Below are 21225 nucleotides of genomic sequence, written 5' to 3' on the forward strand. Positions count from 1 at the left end.
TAGCCTCTGCCTGAATAGGTTTTTCCGGCCACATGTGATTGCTCAGAGCCTCCCAACTGTGAGAGGCATGAGATGTTCTAAACTGTCTAAATACAGATTCCTTTGAGCAGTTAAAAGATTGATTAGAAATTGTATTGGTGAAGGGTTTTTCACTTGTTGGGCCAAGGTTTGCTGCTACGTCTCCATATCCCTTACCTGCTGTGTCCCTGGCAGTGTATTGATTAATATAATTGGTGTAAGTGGTAGCTTTAATGTTTGTAACCTTGGACCCTTGAGTTAATTCTTTTTCTTGTTAGAGCCCACCTTTGCCCTGTAGGAATGCAACTTTATCTAATGCTTTTGGAGGGTGGTGCCTGACTAATCACCTTTAGAGAAAAATAAGTTTTCTGAAGGGTCTTAAAATGTTAACAGGCCTCAGGGCCAGAAGATGATGCAAATCACCTAAACTTTTGCATATGATAAGTTTGCAGGAAGAAAGCCTGGCTTACTGCATGACTCTACCCCTTCCCCCATTATCCTCTATGCATAACTTAAGGTATAAAAACTACTTTGGAAAATAAAGTGCAGGCCTTGTTCACCGAAGCTTGGTCCCCCCATGTCGTTCTTTCTCTCACCTTCTGGCTGAATTATTCAGCCTCTTTTTTCCACTGAATTTCCTCACTGAGCTATCCTTATTTCAGCCTCTTGTCTCCACTGAATTTCCTCACTGAGCTATCCTTATTTAACCACTCTTTATATCTTTAATTAACATTTAAATAAGCTGTTGTTTCCTGATCGCCGAAGCCATCTCCCCTTTGAAACCCCTGACCCCACCGGGGCTGGACCCTGGCACCTGTCCATCACCAACTCCTGGAGCTTGCTCAAACTCGTCCATCGAGTTGGTGATGTCATCCAATCATCTCATCCTCTGCCATACCCTTCTTCTGCCTTCAATCTTTCCCAGCATCAGGGTCTTTTCCAATGAATCAGCTCTTTCCATCAGGTGACCAAAGTATTGGAGCTTCAATTTCAGCATCAGTCCTTCCAATGAATATTCAGGACTGATTTCCTTTAGGATGGACTGGTTGGATCTCCTTGCAGTCCAAGGGACTCAAGAGTCTCTCCAACACCACAGTTCAAAAGCCATCAATTCTTCGGCGCTCAGCTTTCTTTATAGAGTCCAACTCTCACATCCATACATGACTACTGGAAAAACCATAGCTTTGACTAGACCGACCTTTGTTGGGAAAGTAATGTCTCTGCTTTTTAATATGCTGTCTAGGTTGGTCATAGCTTTTCTTCCAAGGAACAAGCATCTTTTAATATGGCTGCATGAAATTTAAGGTATGTGGTAGGTAAAGGCTTTGAAAGTCTTGAGAAAACCAGGGAATCCAGAAGACCAAGCCCCTGTGCCCAGGACTAGACACAGTCTCAGGAAAGACCTGCGAGTACCCTAGGCCTCTATGCTGTGTGATCTTTAGGCTTCATAAGTGCCAGAGATGGAGGCTAAGGCAGACTTAGTTATAGGTGGCCTGGTTCAGTGTTGAATGAGTTACCCAACTCAGAGCCAAGCTGCAAAGGCTGGCAGAGTATCTGGTTTTTTTCTTTAATTGATTAATTAATTTTGTTTATTTTTTATTTCTCTGGGTCTTCCCTTGCTGCCTGCGGGCTTTCTCTAGTTGCTGTGAGTGTGAGCAGGGCTACCCTCTAGTTGCAGAGCACAAGCTTCTCATTGTGGTGGCTTCTTTTGTTGTGGAGCATGGGCTTAGGCACATGGGCTTATACATGGGCTTAGTTCCCCCATGCATGTGGGATCTTCCCAGACCAGGGATTGACCCCATGTCCCCTGCATAGCCAGGTAGATTCTTAACTGCTGGATCACCAGGGAAGTCCTGTTTTTCTTTTTGATTTAAGGAAATGAACTACTCTGTATTCTTTGTCTTTTTTAACCCCTACTCAACATATTCATGTTGTATATAGCCATACTTGTTCATTTGCATTTCTACAAAGTAAGGTTATATAATTAAGTTCAGTTCAGTCACTCAGTTGTGTCTGACTTTGTGACCCCATGAACTGCAGCACGCCAGGCCTCCCTGTCCATCACCATCTCCCGGAGTCCACCCAAACCCATGTCCATTGAGTCAGTGATGCCATCCAACCACCTCATCCTCTGTCGTCCCCTTCTCCTCCTGCCCTCAATCTTTCTCATCATCGGGGTCTTTTCAAATGAGTCAGCTCTTCGCATCAGGTGGCCAAAATACTGGAGTTTCAGCTTCACCATCAGTCCTACCAATGAACAACCAGGACTGATCTCCTTTAGGATGGACTGGTTGGATCTCCCTGCAGTCCAAGGGACTCTCAAGAGTCTTCTCCAACACCACAGTTCAAAAGCATCAATTCTTTGGCGCTCAGCTTTCTTCACAGTCCAACTCTCACATCCATACATGACCACTGGGAAAACCATAGCCTTGACTAGACAGACCTTTGTTGACAAAGTAATGTCTCTGCTTTTTAATATGCTGTCTAGGTTGGTCATAACTTTCCTTCCAAGAAGTAAGCGTCTTTTCATGGCTGCAATCACCATCTGCAGTGATTTTGGAGCCCCAAAAATAAAGTCAGCCACTGTTTCCACTGTTTCCTCATCAGTTTGCCATGAAGTGATGGGACCAGATGCCATGATCTTCATTTTCTGAATGTTGAGTTTTAAGCCAACTTTTTCACCCTCTTCTTTCACTTTCATCAAGAGGCTTTTTAGTTCCTCTTCACCTTCTGCCATAAGGGTGGTGTCATCTGCATATCTGAGGTTATTGATATTTCTCCCGGCAATCTTGATTCCAGCTTGTGCTTCCTCCTTATATCACAAATATTTGAGTTGTGGAAATAAATAAAACCACTCAAAAATGAAAACAAATAGGCTGTTTATTCAGAGCTTGCTATATTAAGGAAGCCAGCCACCATGACTTGTGTTTGGCAGAGATGCAGGCAGATGTTTATAGTGAGAAAGCTTTGTAGTAAAAAACTAAGGCTTCAGGCATGCTCTGATTGGAGCTTGTTGGCATGAGGAAGCTGGAGACTGGCCAGCTAGCAACAGGCATCTTATATGATTGTTTTGGGGATCATACTTGGCCTTCTCTGCTCTTAAGTTGAAAGTAGGGACAAAAAAATGGGATGTTGATAGTCATCAACTGAGTCCTGCCCATTCTGGGTAGATAGTTTTGGGAATTCAGTTCCTCTTTCTAAACTGATTGGAGAAGGCAATGGCACCCCACTCCAGTACTCTTGCCTGGAAAATTCCATGGACGGAGGTGCCTGGTAGGCTGCAGTCCATGGGGTCGCTAAGAGTTGGACACAACTGAGCGACTTCCCTTTCCCTTTCCCTTTCTAAACTGATTGCCACAGAGGTTATGGCTCAGTGTTGTCATGTAAGGTCTGCCCATTGTCAATTTTTAGATTCATTCTCTGAGTTTCCAGTTTATGCCCGCAAGGCTTTTCCAATTTACATGAAATGTAATATTATGAATAATACTAGGGACTTCCTGGTTGTGCAGTGGCTAAGACTGCCCTTCCAATGCAGAAGGCCCAGGTTTAATCCCTTGTCAGGTCCCAAATGCTAAAGCTAAGAGTTCACATGCCACAACTAAGACCCAATGTAGCTGAATAAATGTTTAAAGAGGAATAATATTAACTGCTACCTTTATTATAAAATATTAGGTATGATATTGTAACCCCTAGAGCAACCATTTTAAAAATACACATATATAACTAATATATAAATTGAAATAGTAAAAATTATTTAAATAATCCCTAAGAAAGCAAAAGCAGGGAGAAGGGGGAACAAGAAGCAGAAACCAACAAAACCACAAGGACTAACAAAAAAACAAATGGTGCTCCTGAATGCAGCCACACGAGTAATTACATTAAATGTCAATGATCTAAGCCAGGGTAAGCAAGCTTTCTGTAAAGGGCCAGATGAAATATTTTAGGCCTGTGGGCCACTGGGTTTCTGTCAACTCTGCTTGAAATGGTCCATAGACATAAACATGCAAATAAATGGGCCTGACTGTGTTCCAAGTAAATTACATTTACAGAAACTATAGGAGATTTCGCCTGCAGGTTGTAGTTTGCTGACCGATGACTTTGAGGTCTAGATTTTGTTTTCTTCCTCTGAATTATGCTGGACTTTGTTCTGATAGGCAGTTAATTCCAAATCTGGGAACTTCTCTTAATTCTCTCTCTCTCTTTTTTTTTTTTTTTGGTCGGTTAGAACCACTTTGAAACTGAATTAGCAGTGTGAGATTTCTAAAGCCCAGCCTGGTGATGAGAATTTGGGCTGCAGATCCACAGGACAGCTGACTGGTGACAACCTCTTAGACCTAAAGCAGTGTTCCCACAATTCCTTGGGGAGAAGGGGAGAGTTTGAGATTTGTTTCCAGATCAGTCTTCCTCTAAGAAGACAGTCTTTCGGCGTCCCTGTTTAATTATACTCCATTTCAGTCTGGGCGAGGGTGGCAAGGGAAATGGCATTGTAAAATGGGTCCCCCAGGACTTCCCTGGTGGTCTAGAGGCTAAGACTACATTCCAGGGACACTGGAGAGGACCTTGCTTTCTGAAATTCCCTCTTCTAGGCATCTGACTCTCCTTTCTTCTGCTTCACTGGTCCTGAAACTTTACAGCCACCTCTTTTCAGCTTCTTCCCTCTCAATCTCCTTATCAGTATACTCTTTGTCTTTAAAAAAAAAAAAAAATCCTTTAACTGTAATTTTATTGGGAATCTGGAGGTAAAGGAGGTAAATATATTGTCAACCCGCCATGTTTAATTGAGAAGAGTATCCTAGTGTTTGGGATCGACATGTACACACTGCTATATTTAAAATGGATAACTAACAAGGACCTACTGTAGCGCACAGGGAAGTCTGCTTAATGATATGTGGCAGCCTGAACGGGAGGGGAGTTTGGGGGAGAATGGATACATTACATGCATGGCTGAGTCCCTTCACTGTTCACCTGAAACTACCACAGCATTGTTTGCTAATCAGCTGTACTCCAATACAAAATAAAAAGTCAGAAAGAAAAAAACACCCTGTTGAGGACCATTTCATAAGGCTTCTGAATCTCTACACCTTTGAAAGGCTGAATCTTTGCCATCACACTTTAATCAGTGCCTTGAATGATACGGAAATTCTAGTTTCAAAATTATTGTCCTTCAGAACTTGGGGGCTTTATTCTATTAGACTTCAAGTATCCACTGATGCTGATGAGAAGACTGCTGTTTCTCATGGGAATTCTTGTTCCTTTGTAGGTAATTTGCTTTTCTTTCTTTGAAAGATTTTATAGTCTTTTCTTTATCCTTGATTTTAAATTCCACAAGTTTGTCTCTAGGGGTGGGGAGTTTTAAAATCCATTTTGTTTGTACTTGGTAGGACTGCCACACCCCAAGAAGAATGGCTCTACCTCCATCTTCTTTTCTACATGTTTTAAAGGGTGAAAGTGAAAGTGAAGTCACTCAGTCGTGCCCAATTCTTTTCGACCCCATGGATAGTAGCCTGCCCCAAGCTCCTCCATCCATGGGATTTTCAAGGCAAGAGTACTGGAGTGGGTTGCCATTTCCTTCTCCAGGGAATCTTCCCAACCCAGGGATCGAACCCAGGTCTCACATTGTAGACAGACGCTTTACCATCTGAGGTATGGTCCCTCTATTCTGGTTTATCCATCCATAGAATCCTATGTCCTTTCAATCTTCAAAAAGTTTCTTCAAAATCTATGAGCTGATTCCATCCCTGCCTTCTCATCTGTGTTATAGACTCTCTGTTACAGACTTTTCCATGAATCCTATAATCTCAATGGGAGTTGAGGAAGAAGATAAACATGTTTATCCATCTGTCACCTTGACCCAGAAGTTTCACTTCCCTTTCCACATATTCATCAGAATATTCAGGTTTTCTAAACCATCTTACACTTATTTGTACAAACCTTCACCAGAATAGTCTTAGAGGGCAGAACTAGTTTTATATTACATCATTTTGGTGTATTCCTAGAAGAAATGGTAATTACAATTTTTATGCCAGAGTAGAACTAAACAATTTAAGTTATTGCTATTGCTATGTATGCATAATTTCAACATTCTCAGATAAAAACATCCCAAGAAAGGGAACTCCCTGGTAGTCCAGTGGTTAAGAATAGGCCTGCCAATTCAGGGGACATGAGTTTGATCCCTGGTCTGGGAACTAAGATCCCACAGGCTGCAGGGCAACTAAGTCCGTGCGCCACAACTACAGAGCCCGCCCACGCCAGAGCCTGTGCTCCACAAGAGAAGCCACTGCAGTGAGAAACCCGCGCCCTGCAACCAGAGAAAGCTGGCACAGAAACAAAGCCAGCACACACAAAAATAAAGAAAGAACTTTTTTAAATTCCGAGAAAGACCCTACAAAAAGAACAATGAGATTATAGTTCACCTTGCTCCTTTTTCTACTCTTTTCTTTTCTCTTCTCATTTCCCCTCCCCCAGCTTTTCTCTACTAAATGATCACCATCTTTAATTCCTTTCCCCTGCTTTCCTGAGTGGGTATATCTACTTTTGTTCAAATTACTTTTCTCATGCACTTTTGAAAAGCAGCCTATTAAGTAGTGCTGCTGCTGCTACTACTGCTGCTAAGTTGCTTCAGTTGTGTCCGACTCTGTGCGACCCCATAGACGGCAGCCCACCAGGCTCCCGCGTCCCTGGGATTCTCCAGGCAAGAACACTGGACTGGGTTGCCATTTCCTTCTCCAATGCAGGAAAGTGAAAAGTGAAAGTGAAGTCGCTCAGTCGCTTTCGACTTCTAGCGACCCCATGGACTGCAGCCCACCAGGCTCCTCCATCCATGGGATTTTCCAGGCAAGAGTACTAGAGTGGGGTGCCATTGCCTTCTCCAATTAAGTAGTGCTAGAGCCTGTAAATCATTGTAGAGTGTCATTGGAAAGGACTCCAACTCTAACGTACTCATTAAAAAGGAATACCAAAGAAGTCTTAAATTCCTTGATCTTTATCTCTGAAAATAAAAAATTAGGGGTTCTTCATTCATCATTTAGACCACATGTTGCAGTTTGTTTCAGTTTTGTACTGTTTCCGTGGGCTTCGCTAGAAGTAATAACAAGCTTTTCAAGATCACTATTTAGTAGTTATGTCTTCCAGCCCTTGAAATTCTTCATAAGAATAGAAATAACAAAAATATGCTTCAATATGAAAGTAATTAATGGTCATGTAGTGACAGCTAAATATGTAATTTGAAAAATTGATTTTATACAACTCAAATATCCTGAATGTTATAGCATATTGGAACCATAAATACATCATAGCTTTATTGCTGTTAGTCATCATACATATGCCTATCAATTCTAAAATGTTTTCTTTTGGCTTTTGTGAAATTTTTTGTTTATTCTCTGACTTGTCCAGAAAACTTGGGTATTTTCTAGCCAAACAAGTCAAGAGTTTTTCAAAATGTGAACAGAAAGTTTATTTACTGGTATAAAATTTTAAGTAACATTGAAAATTGCCCAGGTATGCCTTAAAAAGTTTTGTTTTACAAATGTTAGAAATGGTCTTGAAATGTTAATACTGAGCTGATAGTTGAAGTTTCTAACTCTGATGAGACTCAAATTTTTATTGTTAATTTATGAAGAATTTAGTTTACCCCAAAACTGTCCTGACATTTAAACAAATACATTCTCAGAAATATTGCTACTCTCAGCATTAAATATTGGGAACTTTTCCATCCCTATTAAACTTGCTATTGTCATTATATCATTCATTACATGATAAGTGCCAAGAAATAGGTATTTTAGTAAATCATATTTTATACATATGAAATCAAAGGAATTTCATATACAGGCACACCTCATTTTATAGTGCTTTGCAGATATTACCTTTTTTTTTTTTTTTTACAAACTGAAGGTTTGTGGCAACCCTAGATTGAGTAAATCTCTTGGTGCCATTTTTCCAATATCATTTGCTCACTTTGTGTGTCTGTGTTACATTTTGGTGATTATTAGCATATTTCAAACTTTTTCACCATTATTATTATATTTGTCCAGGTGACCTGTGATCAGTGATCTTTGCTATTACTACTCACTAAAGACTCACATGATGGTTAGTAGTTTTGGGCAATAAAGTATTTTTTAATTAAGCTATGTACTTTTTTTTAGACATAATGCTATTGCACACAATAGACTGCAAACATATGGTGTAAATGTACTTTTTTATGCACCGGGAAACCAAAACTATTTTGTGGCTCACTTCATTGCGATGGTCTAGAACCAAACTCAACTATCTCTGAGGTTTACCTGTAGTTTAAATCTCCAGATTCAGTTCTCTGAAGAAAATATTCTGAGTTTAAAATTTGCTTCAGAAATAAAAAGGGCTTTGCTTTTACAGAACAGTCTTTGGCAACATTAGACTCTTCATCGAAGCTAAATTCTGAATGAGAAGCTAAGATTTGGCTCTGTCAGTCCAGATTCTTCAACAAGGCCTTTTGTCTCTGGTTCATTGATTTTCCAATCATACAATAAGGAAACTAATACTTCTGTGTTTGTAGAGTTGGGGTGGGGATGGGGATCATATCATCTGTAATAAATCTATGCCTTCCATAATCTATGCCTCTACCTTCTACTCCAGACAAAAGAAAACCTGTGCTATAGGGGGGAAAAAAAGTAATAAGTTTACCTCAATTAAACTTGAAGTTGGACTCCAAAATTATTGTAGTCAATTTCAGGCTTTATGCCTTGGAAATAATTTTCAATGCTAATGATGGTAGAATGTTCATAATTAAAGCAATTGTTTCACTTATCGTTGCCAAAATTTCACTTCATGGAAATTAAAACATTTAAAGGAATTGTACTGACCTAGAATGAACATTTGATTGACGCTTTTCAGTTAACAGAAGAAAATTTCTTCTATTAAAAAAAAAAAGGTATATTTAGTAGAGCTGTTGGTTTTGCTTACTAAATCTCAAACAATTTGTCCTGTGGGAAATTACTTGTGACAAATTTGCTTGAAATTATTATTGCAGAATTTGTGGAATAATATATGGGAAATGCACACGTGAGTGTACATATATCTGTAGACATTTTTTAAGGCAAGAAGTTTTTAAGAGATTACAGAACAGAAAGAAAGAACCCAAGATTCAAAGCATGAGTACCCTTAAATGACAACTTACCAGTAAGTGGACCAATAAAATGTAGTCATTTTAGTGCAAACAGACTTACTCTGTGTCCAGAGGACTACCTGTTCAATGAGGAGACTCCAAGTGACAGGCCAAGGTCAGAAAACTACAGGAGACTTTAGACTGGGTCCTCAACATAGTAAAAAATAAAAATAAAGGCACTGTGTTTCTTAAGAACTGGCCCCCTGAATTTCCTTTCTCTGCTTCAGAATGTGGAAAAGACATACATTTAGGAACTTTAGGCCAAAGAGTTTTCAAAGGATTATGCAGCATCGAATATGACTTGGTAGTATTTAGCATGTTTACAAACACATTTTAAAATATTTATATCAAGATCTATATAAAAATGAAACTGTGAACAGCTGGACAAGAACACTGTTCTACCCGCCGAACTTTTTTCCAAGTTCCTTGACATCGAGGATTGCCAATTGCTTGCCAATGGAGGGTCTGATTTCTGAAATGATATTTTGAAAATGTGAGTTACTAAAGCAAACCAAAGATGATTCTAATTTACAGAATTATAAATTAAGTTTTTTTTTTAAAAAAAAGGTTAACACTTGAAGTATTTAAGTGCATTACAAATTGAAATTAAAAAACAAACATCATCACAACACAACTGTTTCTTTTCTTGGGGTTCTGTCAAAACAAGTTACCATTTAATCCTTATTTGAGGACCTCTCCCTACCCTGCACATTGAGAACTGTAGTTTGAGGTCACTGCATTCGTGACTCTCAGTTGCTCTGAGTATATGAAGTGTTGCATAAAGGAAAATGACTTTCTGTTTTGTGTACGGTTTTTTAGTATATTTTTACTGGAGTATAGTTGCTTTACAGAGTTGTGTTAGTTTCTACTGTACAGCAAAGTGAATCAGCTGCTGCTGCTGCTGCTGCTAAGTCGCTTCAGTCATGTCCGACTCTGTGCGACCCCAGAGATGACAGCCCACCAGGCTCCCCCGTCCCTGGGATTCTCCAGGCAAGAACACTGGACTGGGTTGCCATTTCCTTCTCCAATGCATGGAAGTGAAAAGTGCAAGTGAAGTCGCTCAGTCGTGTCTGACTCTTAGCGACCCCATGGACTGCAGCCCACCAGGCTCCTCCGTCCATGGGATTTTCCAGGCAAGAGTACTGGAGTGGGGTGCCATTGCCTTCTCCACGTATGCATATATTGGCTCTTTTTTGGATTTCCTTCCCATTTAGGTCACCATTGAGCACTGGGTAGGTTTCCCTGAACTATGCAATAGGTTCTCATTAGTTACCTATTTTATACATAGTATCAATAGTGTATATCTCCCCAATTCATCCCATCTCCCACGGTTTCCCACACTGGCATCCAGATGTTTGTTCCCTATGTCTGTGTCTCTATTTCTGTTTTACAAATAAGATCATCTATGCCATTTTTCTAAATCCGACATATAGGCATTAATACATGATATTTGTTTTTCTCTTTCTGACTTCACTCTGTATGACAGTCAGTCCCTAGGTCCACCCACATCTCTACAAATGACCAAATTTCCTTCCTTTTTCTGGCTGAGTAATATTCCACTGTATGCATGTAACGCATCTCTGTCCTTTCCTCTGTTGATGGTCATTTGGGTTGTCTCCATGTCCTGCCTATTTACATAGTGCTGCGATGAATGTTGGAGTGATGTGTTTTTCTGAACTATGGTTTTCTCTGGGTATATGCCCAGTAGTGGGATTGCTGGGTACTGTTTTGTGTACATTTAAATTAGAGGGGACTGAACCAAATGATTCCTTGTAATCCTTTCCAACTCTTTGATCCCATAATGAAAAATGTGAGCAGAGAAAAGAAAAAAGCCCTTATTATTGAAATTATTATTTTTTAAGTCACTGGAACTTCAGCCAGGGTTGAAGGTGCTTTATGGGTACATATTAAATTATAATATTCATTTTAAAGTCAAAATATGGATGAGGTAGTCAGGAAAATATTAAGTCTACATATTAAGTTTCTGTTTCATGTGAATTCTTTACCCACTTCACTCTTAGTGTGCATACTCGATATAGAGGCTGTTGGACACAAGAGACTAATAAACATAAGTTCAAGTTATTAAATACTAAAATATGCCCTGGGAATAATGATTAACTGGAAAGGTCCACATTTTTCTTTCTAATCTATATTTTTACCAATTCCATCTGACATTTTTAAAAGCCATAAACCATACATCACCAATTCTACCTGTCTCTTAGTTATGAATAATGTTACTGGATTTAACTGGTAGATAAGTACAGGACTAGAATGGGTTTTTAGAAAGGTAAGATGTTTTCAAGGGTCAATTCTTTTGGACAATCTAGATTTCTGTAGATTTATGCAATATTATAATTTACAAGAAACATATTTGGCCATCCAGGCGACTAAACTATATTTCTCATGTGTATTTGGTTTTTGTCCAGTTTCTAACTGACAGTCCCCAAAGCCATTGGAATTTCTTACATGTTGAGAGTGATAAAGGCATCTTTTTATGTGAGTAGGCAGATTTTTGGAAGCACCTGAAGTTGGGAGTTGGTTGCCAAGAGAATTAACCAGGTGGTTAGCAGGTTGGAATTCATGGCTCCACACCCCCAACCCCAAGGTCCAGGGATGGGAGAAGGGCTGGAAGTTGAATCAGTCAGTAGCCAATGACTCAATCAATGACCCTCCATAGTGAGCCATTCAGGAAAGCCAAAAGGACAGGGTTTAGAGGGTGTCTAAGTAAGTGAACACATGGAGAGGTGGGGAGAATGACACCCCTCCCCATACTTCTTCCCTGTCTTGCATTGGGCTGTTACTGAATTATATCCTTTTACAATAAACTGGTCATCTAATCAGGCGGCACTAGTGATAGAGAACTGGCGTGCCAATGCAGGGGACATAAGAGACACGAGTTTGAACCCTGGGTCGGGAAGACCCCCTGGAGGAGGGCATGGCAACCCACTTCAGCAATATTCTTGCCTGGAGCATCCCATGGACAGAAGAGCCCGGTCAGTTACCGTCCACAGGGTTTCAGAGAGTCAGACACAACTGAAGTGACGTAGCACACACACATGCACGGTCATCTAGTCAGTCAATGTGTCTCTGAGTTCTGTGAGCCCCTCTAGCAAATTAATCAGACCTGAGGAAGAGATCACGGAATCTCTGATGTATAGCCAGTCAGTCAGAAGCACAGGTTAACAGGTAACACAGCCTGAGCTGGAAACTGGTATTTGAAGGGGGTGGCAGGAGGGAGCAGTCTGGTAGGACTGATATTAAGTTAGAATTAAGTGTCAGAATTAAGTTAAATTGTTGGATGCCAACCTGGTGTCCCATGAATTGCTTCATGTTGTGTGAGGAAATCCCACCCCACCCCATATTAAAATGGAGTGCTTAGAACATCAAAAGAGTTTATGATCCTGCAAAACTAGGCCCACCAATACTATCTTAGTCATGACTGTGACTGCCTCACTGAGCAGTGGTTCTGAAATTTTGCTGTGGGTATGAATCATCTGGACAGGGTTCAGCAAACTGCGACCCATGGGCCGAATCCAGCCCACCCACCCCTTGTGTAGTCTACAGGTTAAGAATGATTACTACACGTGATCCAGAAATTCTACTCCTGTATATATACATATATCCAAAGAAAATGAAAAGAGTGATTCAAAAACATACAGGCACCCCAGTGTTCATAGCGGCATTACTTACAATAGCCAAGACATGAAAGCATAGAAGTGTTTACCAATGGTTGAATGAATAAAGAATATGTGGTATACTCAGACATAAAGGAAATGAAATCCTGCCAGTTGCAGCAACATGGGTGGATCGGCAGGGGATTATGCTTGGTGAAATAAGTCAGATAGTGAAAGCCAAATACTGTGTATTATCATTTGTATGTGGATTCTGCAAATCAAAACACACTAGTGAAAATAACAAAGAAACAGACTCACAGATACAGAGAACAAACTAGTGGTTACCAGTGGGGAGGCGGAAGGGCAAGGGACAGCTAGGGTTGGGGGTTAAGAGGCACAAACTACTCTGTATACAATAAACAAGCCACAAGAATACAGCACAGAGAACACAGCCAATATTTTATAATAACCATAAATGGAGTATAAGCTATAAAATTTTTCAATTGCTATGTTGTACACCTGAACCTGTGGCTCAGCTGGTAAAGAATCTGCCTGCAATTAGGGAGACCTGGGTTCAACCCCTGGGTTGGGAAGATCCCCTGGAGAAGGAAAAGGCTACCCTACTATTCTGACCTGGAGAATTCCATGGACTGTATAAATCCATGGGGTTGCAAAGAGTTGGACACGACTGACCGACTTTTACCTCACTTCACTTTCACACCTGAACCTAATATAATATTGTAAATCAACTCTACCTCGACTTTTAAAAAATAGAAATAAAAATAATGATTTTTATGTTTTTAAAGAACTGAAAGCAATTCATAGATTATTTCATGATACATACAAATTCTATAAAATTGAAGTTTTAGTGTCCATTAATACAGTATTACTAGAACAAAGGTAAGCTCATCTGTTTGCATAGCGTCTATGGCTGCTTTGGAGGCAGGTCTCTGACGGTCCCTTGAGACCTTGGTCTGAGCCCTAATATCCAAATTCACCCACACCTCTCTGGTACAGAACCTCTAAGTCCTAGAGTGTGAACTGGGTCCTGGACTCTGGAACGGCCAAATGGAAGTTTCTCCCCACTGTTGTGACTCCCCAAATCGAATACTGGTCTGCTGTGCATGACATGAAAAGGACATGTCTCCCCAAATGAGGGCCAAGAGAAATCCTCCAACCAGTTTCTCTGCCTTACCCGTCAGAGTCCAAGCCATCGCCAGAACAACGAAGGCTCACAGAGTTCATAGCTGGAGGCTGACAGTCCACACACACTGTGTAGCCCTCTCGGAGATATTGCATCCATCGGGTCAGGGGGCGATTTTCCAGGGCACAGTGGTGAGTCAGTGACTCTGTCTTGAACTCCATACAGTATCTAGAACAACAACAAAAAAAGAGCAATTTCACTTGCTGTAATTGTAATGATTGGATGGGCCTAAAAGTTCATTCGCATGTTCCCATACCACTTTATGAAAATATCCAAATGAACTTTTTGGTCAACAAGAACAACAACAAGAAGTGCCCTGATGTTGTAGAAAGTCTTAGGAAGGCTGGAACCCCCTGAGGATGCCTGACAGCCCGGGGAAGGTAGGGTGTTGCCTTGTCACGGGTCACAGAAGGCCTGGTCAAGCTTCTCACTCGCTGAACTCTTGACATCTGACAACTGAACCTTTTTGCTGTTTTTCAATCCATGGTTGAATTATTTGGTCAACACCATACTGCACAAATTTTATCTCGTGTCCTATCTAGTTTGACCGTGAAATTATGTCTCAAAACACATTTCAGTAGGAAAACTGCCCTTGATAACTTTGCGGAGATTTTAATGAATTACAGAAATCGAACAAGAACTTGCTTGAGTCTGAGAACATGTGAGCCCCAGGAAGGCTGGTCCCGGATGTCCAGGCCAGCACCTCACCACCATTCCCGGGACCTTCCCTATACCCGCTCTCCCGGCTCACCTACATAATCTGGGGCAATGAGGTGAGTTCTGACTCAGAGTCAAGCATCAGAGTTATACTGGACATCACAGATGAAAGGACACGGGAAGCTGAGACACAGTTTTCTGTAACAGACTAGAGTCACCTTACACTGAGCTGTGGAAAATCTAGCATTATATTATGTGACTAGACCCTGAAGGCCCCAGGGGTGCATTCAGACATGGATGAATATTTCAGAGTTTTGTACTTAAAAGCAACACAATTTTACAATTCTTCAGGGAAACAAAACAGCACGGCATTTTAGGTTCTAACTACATTAAAATGGGCTCTTGTGTTTTAATCCATATAATTACGAATTGTAATAAGTTAGATGGGAAGTGTTTAGAGAGACTGTTTCAAAGAAGATCTTTAACGATGGTAGGTAAAGTTTATTTGGTACCTTAAGGTACTAACGTAGGAAATCTATGATGCAGCTTCAGTCGGCTTCAGACAGCTTAACCCTGACATTTTTTCAAGGATATTTGCTCATTAAATTCTCACAGCAACCCCACGCGGTAGGAATCAATATTCTCATTTTATAAGAAGGAAAAATTGAGGCGCAGTAAGAGGTGGTGTGGGGATTTGAACATGCAGCCGTCTGGTGTCCCTATTCTAACAGCAGAAGAGTGGGCTTCTAATGAGCACGGAGGTTCCTTCTGAGCCATTAGGTCTTGACAGAAAGGCTCAGACCTCAGATGGGGGCCATGTTCAAATTCACAAACAGAGGTGGTGCTGGAGTCCACGGTTCCATAAAGACTATAAGCTGAGCATCCTTAGTGTGAATGGCAAAATATACCATCTCATTTCTATACAGCATGTTTCTTCTTAGGGATCAGAGACAAAATATTTCTAGCCCCTTCCACCAAAATAAAACAGGGAAGGGGCAAGTATTTCCCAGCTCTGGGATAAAGAGTCACATTTTATTTGTTCGAAGTACATGAACAATACCAGAAGAAATTCCATCCCAACAAGTTACCTTCGTGAGCTGACTTGACCATCCGACTGGAAAAAACATGAGAAAAACAAATAATACCAAATTACCCAGCGTCCTCTGTGCTTGTGGTCCAGTGTGGGGAGGCCGCCTGTCTTGTTCGCTCCTTGTTGAACGCAGAGGTAGTTATAAAGGCAGGGACTGGAAAAGGAGAATGACCTTGAACACGTGCAGCTTGAAGTCTCCAGAGCAACTGTTCCCAAACTTGGTTTCAAACCCATCCAAAGCCCTTCAGTCCTAGACAGTTAAGGACTTAGGGAAGGTCATGGACACATGGCTATATAGAAAATGGATAACCAACAAGGACCTACCATAGAGCACAGGGAACTCTGCTCAATGTTGTGTGCCAACCTGGATGGGACAGGGAGTTTGGGGGAGAATGGATTCGTGTATATGTATGGCTGAGTCCCTTTATTGTCCACCTGAAACTATAACATTGTTTACAGGCTATACCCCAATACAAAATGTTTGGGGTGTTAAAAAAATAAATAAATCCCTCTACCCCTAAATCTATGGGACACCACCAAGGAGTGAAGGAGGTGAAGCCAGAGACCCCAGAACCAAATTCCATAAAGCCTCATGCAGCACAGTTGGGCAGGGAGGGGCACGCTTGTCTGCAGTGATCTCACCATGTACAAAGGAAAGTGGCGGGTAGGGGCCAGGGGGTGAGGGGAGGCGTGGGGGCAGCAAGCAGAGGGAATAATAAAAAGATGGGTGGGGTAGGGGGAACCAAGGGAAAAAGTAAGGTAATAGAGAAAGGGAGATTTGTTTTTTTATGAAAAGAAGAGAAACAGAGAAGAAAAGTGAAAAGTAGAAAGAATAAGGCAAGAGAGAGAAAAGGAACAAAGGCGAGAGGAAGAAGACAAGAGAGAAAGTGGAGTAGAAGGAGAAAAAAAGAAAAAGGCAACCTTTCTAAATGAGAATGGGAAAAACAGGAACAGCAAAGGAAGGAAGAGTGAATGCTCCCAGGTTTTCTGATAACCACAGCCTGGAAGCTTCGCCACCAACAACACAGCCCAGGGTGTGACCATCAGGTGCTGGCCAGCACGGTGCTGTCCCCACTCCAACTTCAGGGAAGGAAGGTCTCGAAGGGTCTCTCCTCCTCACCGTCCGCCCCAACACCCTCACTTCTGATACTCTGGGTCAGAGGAAAAAAAAAAAAAACAGCCAGAAACCCTTTCCTTCCACCTCTTCCCTCCTATTTTGCCTTCCTCCTATTTCATCTCTAAGTCTGGGGTGGGGGCATCTGTTGCTCTGTGTAGCCCCTGGGGACGATCTCTTGATTCCATCCTGCTGTCAATTCAAGGAAGACAGGGTTTTGCCTTGAACATCATGGTAGCCCTCACATATTCACATGCTCAACAAATATGTGTTCAAGGAATGAATGGGTCGATGAATGAATGAATAAATGAAGTCATGAAACTGCCATGAGTTTCACAGGTCCTATTTCCCTGAGGTCTTCTGTTCCTATACTGAATCTTGCAGCTGAGAAAGCTCTACTATCCTTCTGACCTCTTATTTCAGAAATTGGACCATTCTGGGAAGAAGAGATACCAACTGAGATTGGCTTGTGAGATGCCCAAGTCATCAACAAGAGCACAAGGGCATGGGGGAACCAGCAGCAAAACAGATGCTTCAAGCCTATATGTTCATCTTGCTAAGTTCCTTCCAGCCACGAGGTGGCAGCCTGAATTCTTTAGATTTTCTGAATGAGACGTCATTTTTCTATTACATGGAAACATAAGACAGGCATAGCCACTTGGTCCTAAGAGTTGTAGGCACATTCGTGTCCCATGTGTCTGGGCATCTAATCTCTTGTCTGAACACTACCCACATCTTGTGTAAGCTCTAGACACCCAGCTGAGTGGCTCTTTCTTGCTGTGATAGCATGTTTGTTTTCCGAAGAGAACATGTCATTCTTTCTAAATGTGACCGTAGCTTTGGAACTTCCAACATTCACGGACAGAATCAAAAAGGAGAAGTGAATGCATGTACGTCAGGATCCTTCTGTTTCTCTTAGACCTAATTATCAGAAACAAACATCGAAAGGGTTTTCATTTTCTTATGGACTGTTTTCATTTCTGTTCTTTTGACACACATATGGACTTATTCACTAAGTAAAGAATACACTTACTGCTAAATCCTTATAGCATCCTACCAGTCAAACTATAACATTTTCAGAATATGTTTCTTTAGTTCAAAACATTTACCTGAGCTCCTAGTTTGTATTGCGCATATTATTACAAAAGTTCAAAGGCAATGCACTTAATATATAGCTCAAGGGAAAAAACGCTTGGTTAGGAAGTAGAGGGTAAGTGTAGGACTACAGTTTCTCATATGAAATCCGAAGAAAAAGTTCTGAGATAATAAAACTAACAGCTACCAGTGATGCACTTCTGAGTAAGTGTTTTTCATGCATTCAGTTCAGTTCAGTTCAGTCGCTCAGTCGTGTCCAACTCTTTGCAAACCCACGGACTGCAGCTCGCCAGGCTGTCCATCACCCATCCATCACCAACTCCTAGAGTCAACTCAAACTCATGTCCACTGAGTCAGTGATGCCATCCAACCATCTCATCCTCTGTCATTCCCTTCTCCTCTCACCTTCAATCTTTCCCAGCATCAGGGTCTTTTCCAATAAGTCAGTTCTTCACATCAGGTGGCCAAAGTATTGGAGCTTCAGCTTCAGCATCAGTCCTTCCAATGAATATTCAGGACTGATTTCCTTTAGGACGGATTCGTTGGATCTCCTTGCAGTCCAAGGGACTCTCAAGACTCTCTTCTCCAACACCACAGTTCAAAAGCATCAGTTCTTTGGTGATCAGCTTTCTTTATAGTCAAACTCTCACATCCGTACATGACTACTGGAAAAACCATAGCTTTGACTAGATGGACTTTTTTTGGCAAAGTAATGTCTCTGCTTTTTAACATGCTGTCTAGGTTGGTCATAACTTTTCTTCCAAGGAGCAAGAGTCTTTTAATTTCATGGCTGCGGTCACCATCTGCAGTGATTTTGGAGCCCCCCCAAATAAAGTCTCTCACTGTTTCCATTGTTTCCCCATCTATTTGCCATGAAGTGATGGGACCAGATGCCATCATCTTCGTTTTCTGAATGTTAAGTTTTAAGCCAACTTTTTCTCTATCCTCTTTCACTTTTATCAAGGAGCTCTTTAGTTCTTCTTCGCTTTCTACCATAAGGGTGGTGTCATCCGCATATCTGAGGCTATTGATATTTGTCCTGGCAATCTTGATTCCAGCTTGTGTTTCATCCAGCCCAGTGTTTCTCATGATGTACTCTGCATATAAGTTAAATAAGCAGGGTAATAATATACAGCCTTGACGTACTCCTTTCCCGATTTGGAACCAGTCTTGTTGTTCCATGTCCAGTTCTGTTGCTTCCTGACCTGCATACAGATTTCTCAAGAGGCAGGTCAGGTGGTCTGGTATTCCCATCTCTTTAATCATTTAATTTTCACAACCATTCTTTGAGATAGGACCAATTATTTCCCTTTCACAGATGAGGAAACTGTGGTCCAGAGAGCATAAGAAACATGTTCAAAGCTCAAAAGTGTGGCAGTCTGACTCTATTACAACACAGCTGACAAAGTTTCACTAGTTTATTAATATTAATGTTTCAATACGGCAGCGTATTACTGATAAATTGCTTAAATTTGGTTCCGTTTTCCCTTTTTGTCCCTTTGTGAAGTGAGAGCGGAGAAAGGAAAGGGGGGAAAGGTTAGCCCTGACACTCGGAGCCCCCTCAGGCTGGGGGATGGGCAGGAGGTGTGGCTCAGGGGTGGGGGACGGCCTGGGGCACGAGGGCACCTTGTATATTTGCAAAGTGCTTTCCTAGTCTACATCACCGATCTTCACCAAAGCTCTGTCTAGACAGAGGTTTTCTCATCAGAAAACAGGCTCATGGAAGTTAAGGGAAAATAAATAGTAAATGACCAAGCAGGCACCCCAGTACAGACAATCAAGTCTATTTTTTAAGACCTACTATCCAAAAGCAGAGACATCACTTTGTAGACAAAGGTCCATATAGTCAAAGCTATGATTTTTCCAGTAGTCATGTACGGATGTGAGAGTTGGACCATAAAGAAGGCCGAGCGCCAAAGAATTGATGTTTTTGAACTGCGGTGCTGGAGAAGGCTCTTGAGAGTCCCTTGGACTGCAGAGAGATCAAACCAGTCCATCCTAAAGGAAATCAGTCCTGAATATTCATTGCAAGGACTGATGCTGAAGCTGAAGCTCTAATACTTTGGCCACCTGATGCGAAGAACTGACTCATTAGAAAAGACCCTGATGCTGGGAAAGATTGAGGGCAGGAGGAGAAGGAGGCAGAAGAGCATAAGACAGTCAGATAGCATCACTGACTTACTGGACACAAATTTCAGCAAACTCCAGGAGATAGTGGAGGACAGAGGAGTCTGGTGTATAGCAGTCCATGGGGTTGCAAAGAGTGGGACATGACTTAGCAACTGAACAATTGAACAATTCAAACTCAGTGTTGAGTCTCTGTGGTTAAGACCAATCATAGAATTGAGCAGGAACCCTGGACCTTGTCTCCTCTGTGTCCTGGCCCCTCCAGCCCAAGCTTGGTTGGATGGCACATTCTACTAAGGAGGTGTCCTTCCCTTTGGCACGAATCTAAAGTAAACAAGCCAAGAACCAGAGGACTCTGAGCTAGCTCCATTTTTTAACATTCCCCACAAATTTAATTTTTCACTAAGAGCAGTAGGTAATTTAGAAATTATTTTTGCCTCCAGTCTCCCTTCTGCTTCTGTGTGGCAGCACATAGCTGGTGCCTCAGGACAAAAGCTTTCAATAAATGCCCATTCTCCTGCCTCTCCCCTTCCTGGCAACAATATTCAATGTAATAGATTCTTTGTTAACAGACTATTTGCCAACTTTTCTGGCATCCCATCAACCTACCATTGTTCGCTTTTAGGGCAACTTCCACTTCTAAAAGAGTGGCCCCACATGTACTTACTTTGAATGTGAAAGTAAATTACATTTGCTTTGAGAATTTCATAAAGCCCTCTGACACAACGGGGTGTCACAAAAGCAGACTTAGAACCACTAGTCTGTAGATATGGTGTTGAAGAGAATGGAATGAAAATTTGACAAATAACGCCAGCCTAGAATCATACGGTTCATAATAGTGCACAGTGATCTTGCAGAAGGAAAACCCATATGAACAATAGTCAGTATGGGCAACAAACACATAATATATGCTTCTGGATTTGCTTTTATGATAAAAAATATACTCATGATACACATTAAATGAAACTGGAAGAGGGCAAAGGCTGTGTGTGAGTTTAGTCACTAAGTTGTGTTCACTGCTTTTGCAACCCCATGGACTGCAGCCCACCAGACTCTTCTGCCCATGGGATTTCCCAAGCAAGAATACTGGAGTGGGTTGCCATTTCCTTCTCCAGGGAATCCTCCCAACCCAGAGATCGAACTTCTGTCTCCTGCCTTGGCAGGCAG

The 21225-nt window shown here is 41.5% G+C and overlaps 1 protein-coding gene across 4 annotated transcripts in view; it reads right to left on the reverse strand.

Annotated features, from left to right (window-relative positions):
* Positions 1-2880: 2880 nt before the first annotated feature.
* The window catches only part of SBSPON (somatomedin B and thrombospondin type 1 domain containing), a 37769-nt gene continuing 19424 nt past the window's right edge, over positions 2881-21225 (reverse strand). For 2 of the 4 annotated variants that reach the window (XM_061438982.1, XM_061438979.1), the window contains 3 exons: positions 15786-15876; positions 13967-14143; positions 2881-9629 (listed from right to left, as the gene is read on the reverse strand). In XM_061438982.1, coding sequence (XP_061294966.1) covers positions 9512-9629; positions 13967-14143; positions 15786-15876 — 386 coding nt within the window. In that variant the 3' untranslated portion in view covers positions 2881-9511. The remainder of the gene's footprint in view (positions 9630-13966; positions 14144-15785; positions 15877-21225) is intronic. The other 2 variants (XR_009740848.1, XM_061438980.1) reach the window with 2 other exon arrangements.

This window comes from Bos javanicus, chromosome 14, assembly GCF_032452875.1.
Source record: "Bos javanicus breed banteng chromosome 14, ARS-OSU_banteng_1.0, whole genome shotgun sequence".
In the NCBI taxonomy this organism is placed as follows: domain Eukaryota; kingdom Metazoa; phylum Chordata; class Mammalia; order Artiodactyla; family Bovidae; genus Bos; species Bos javanicus.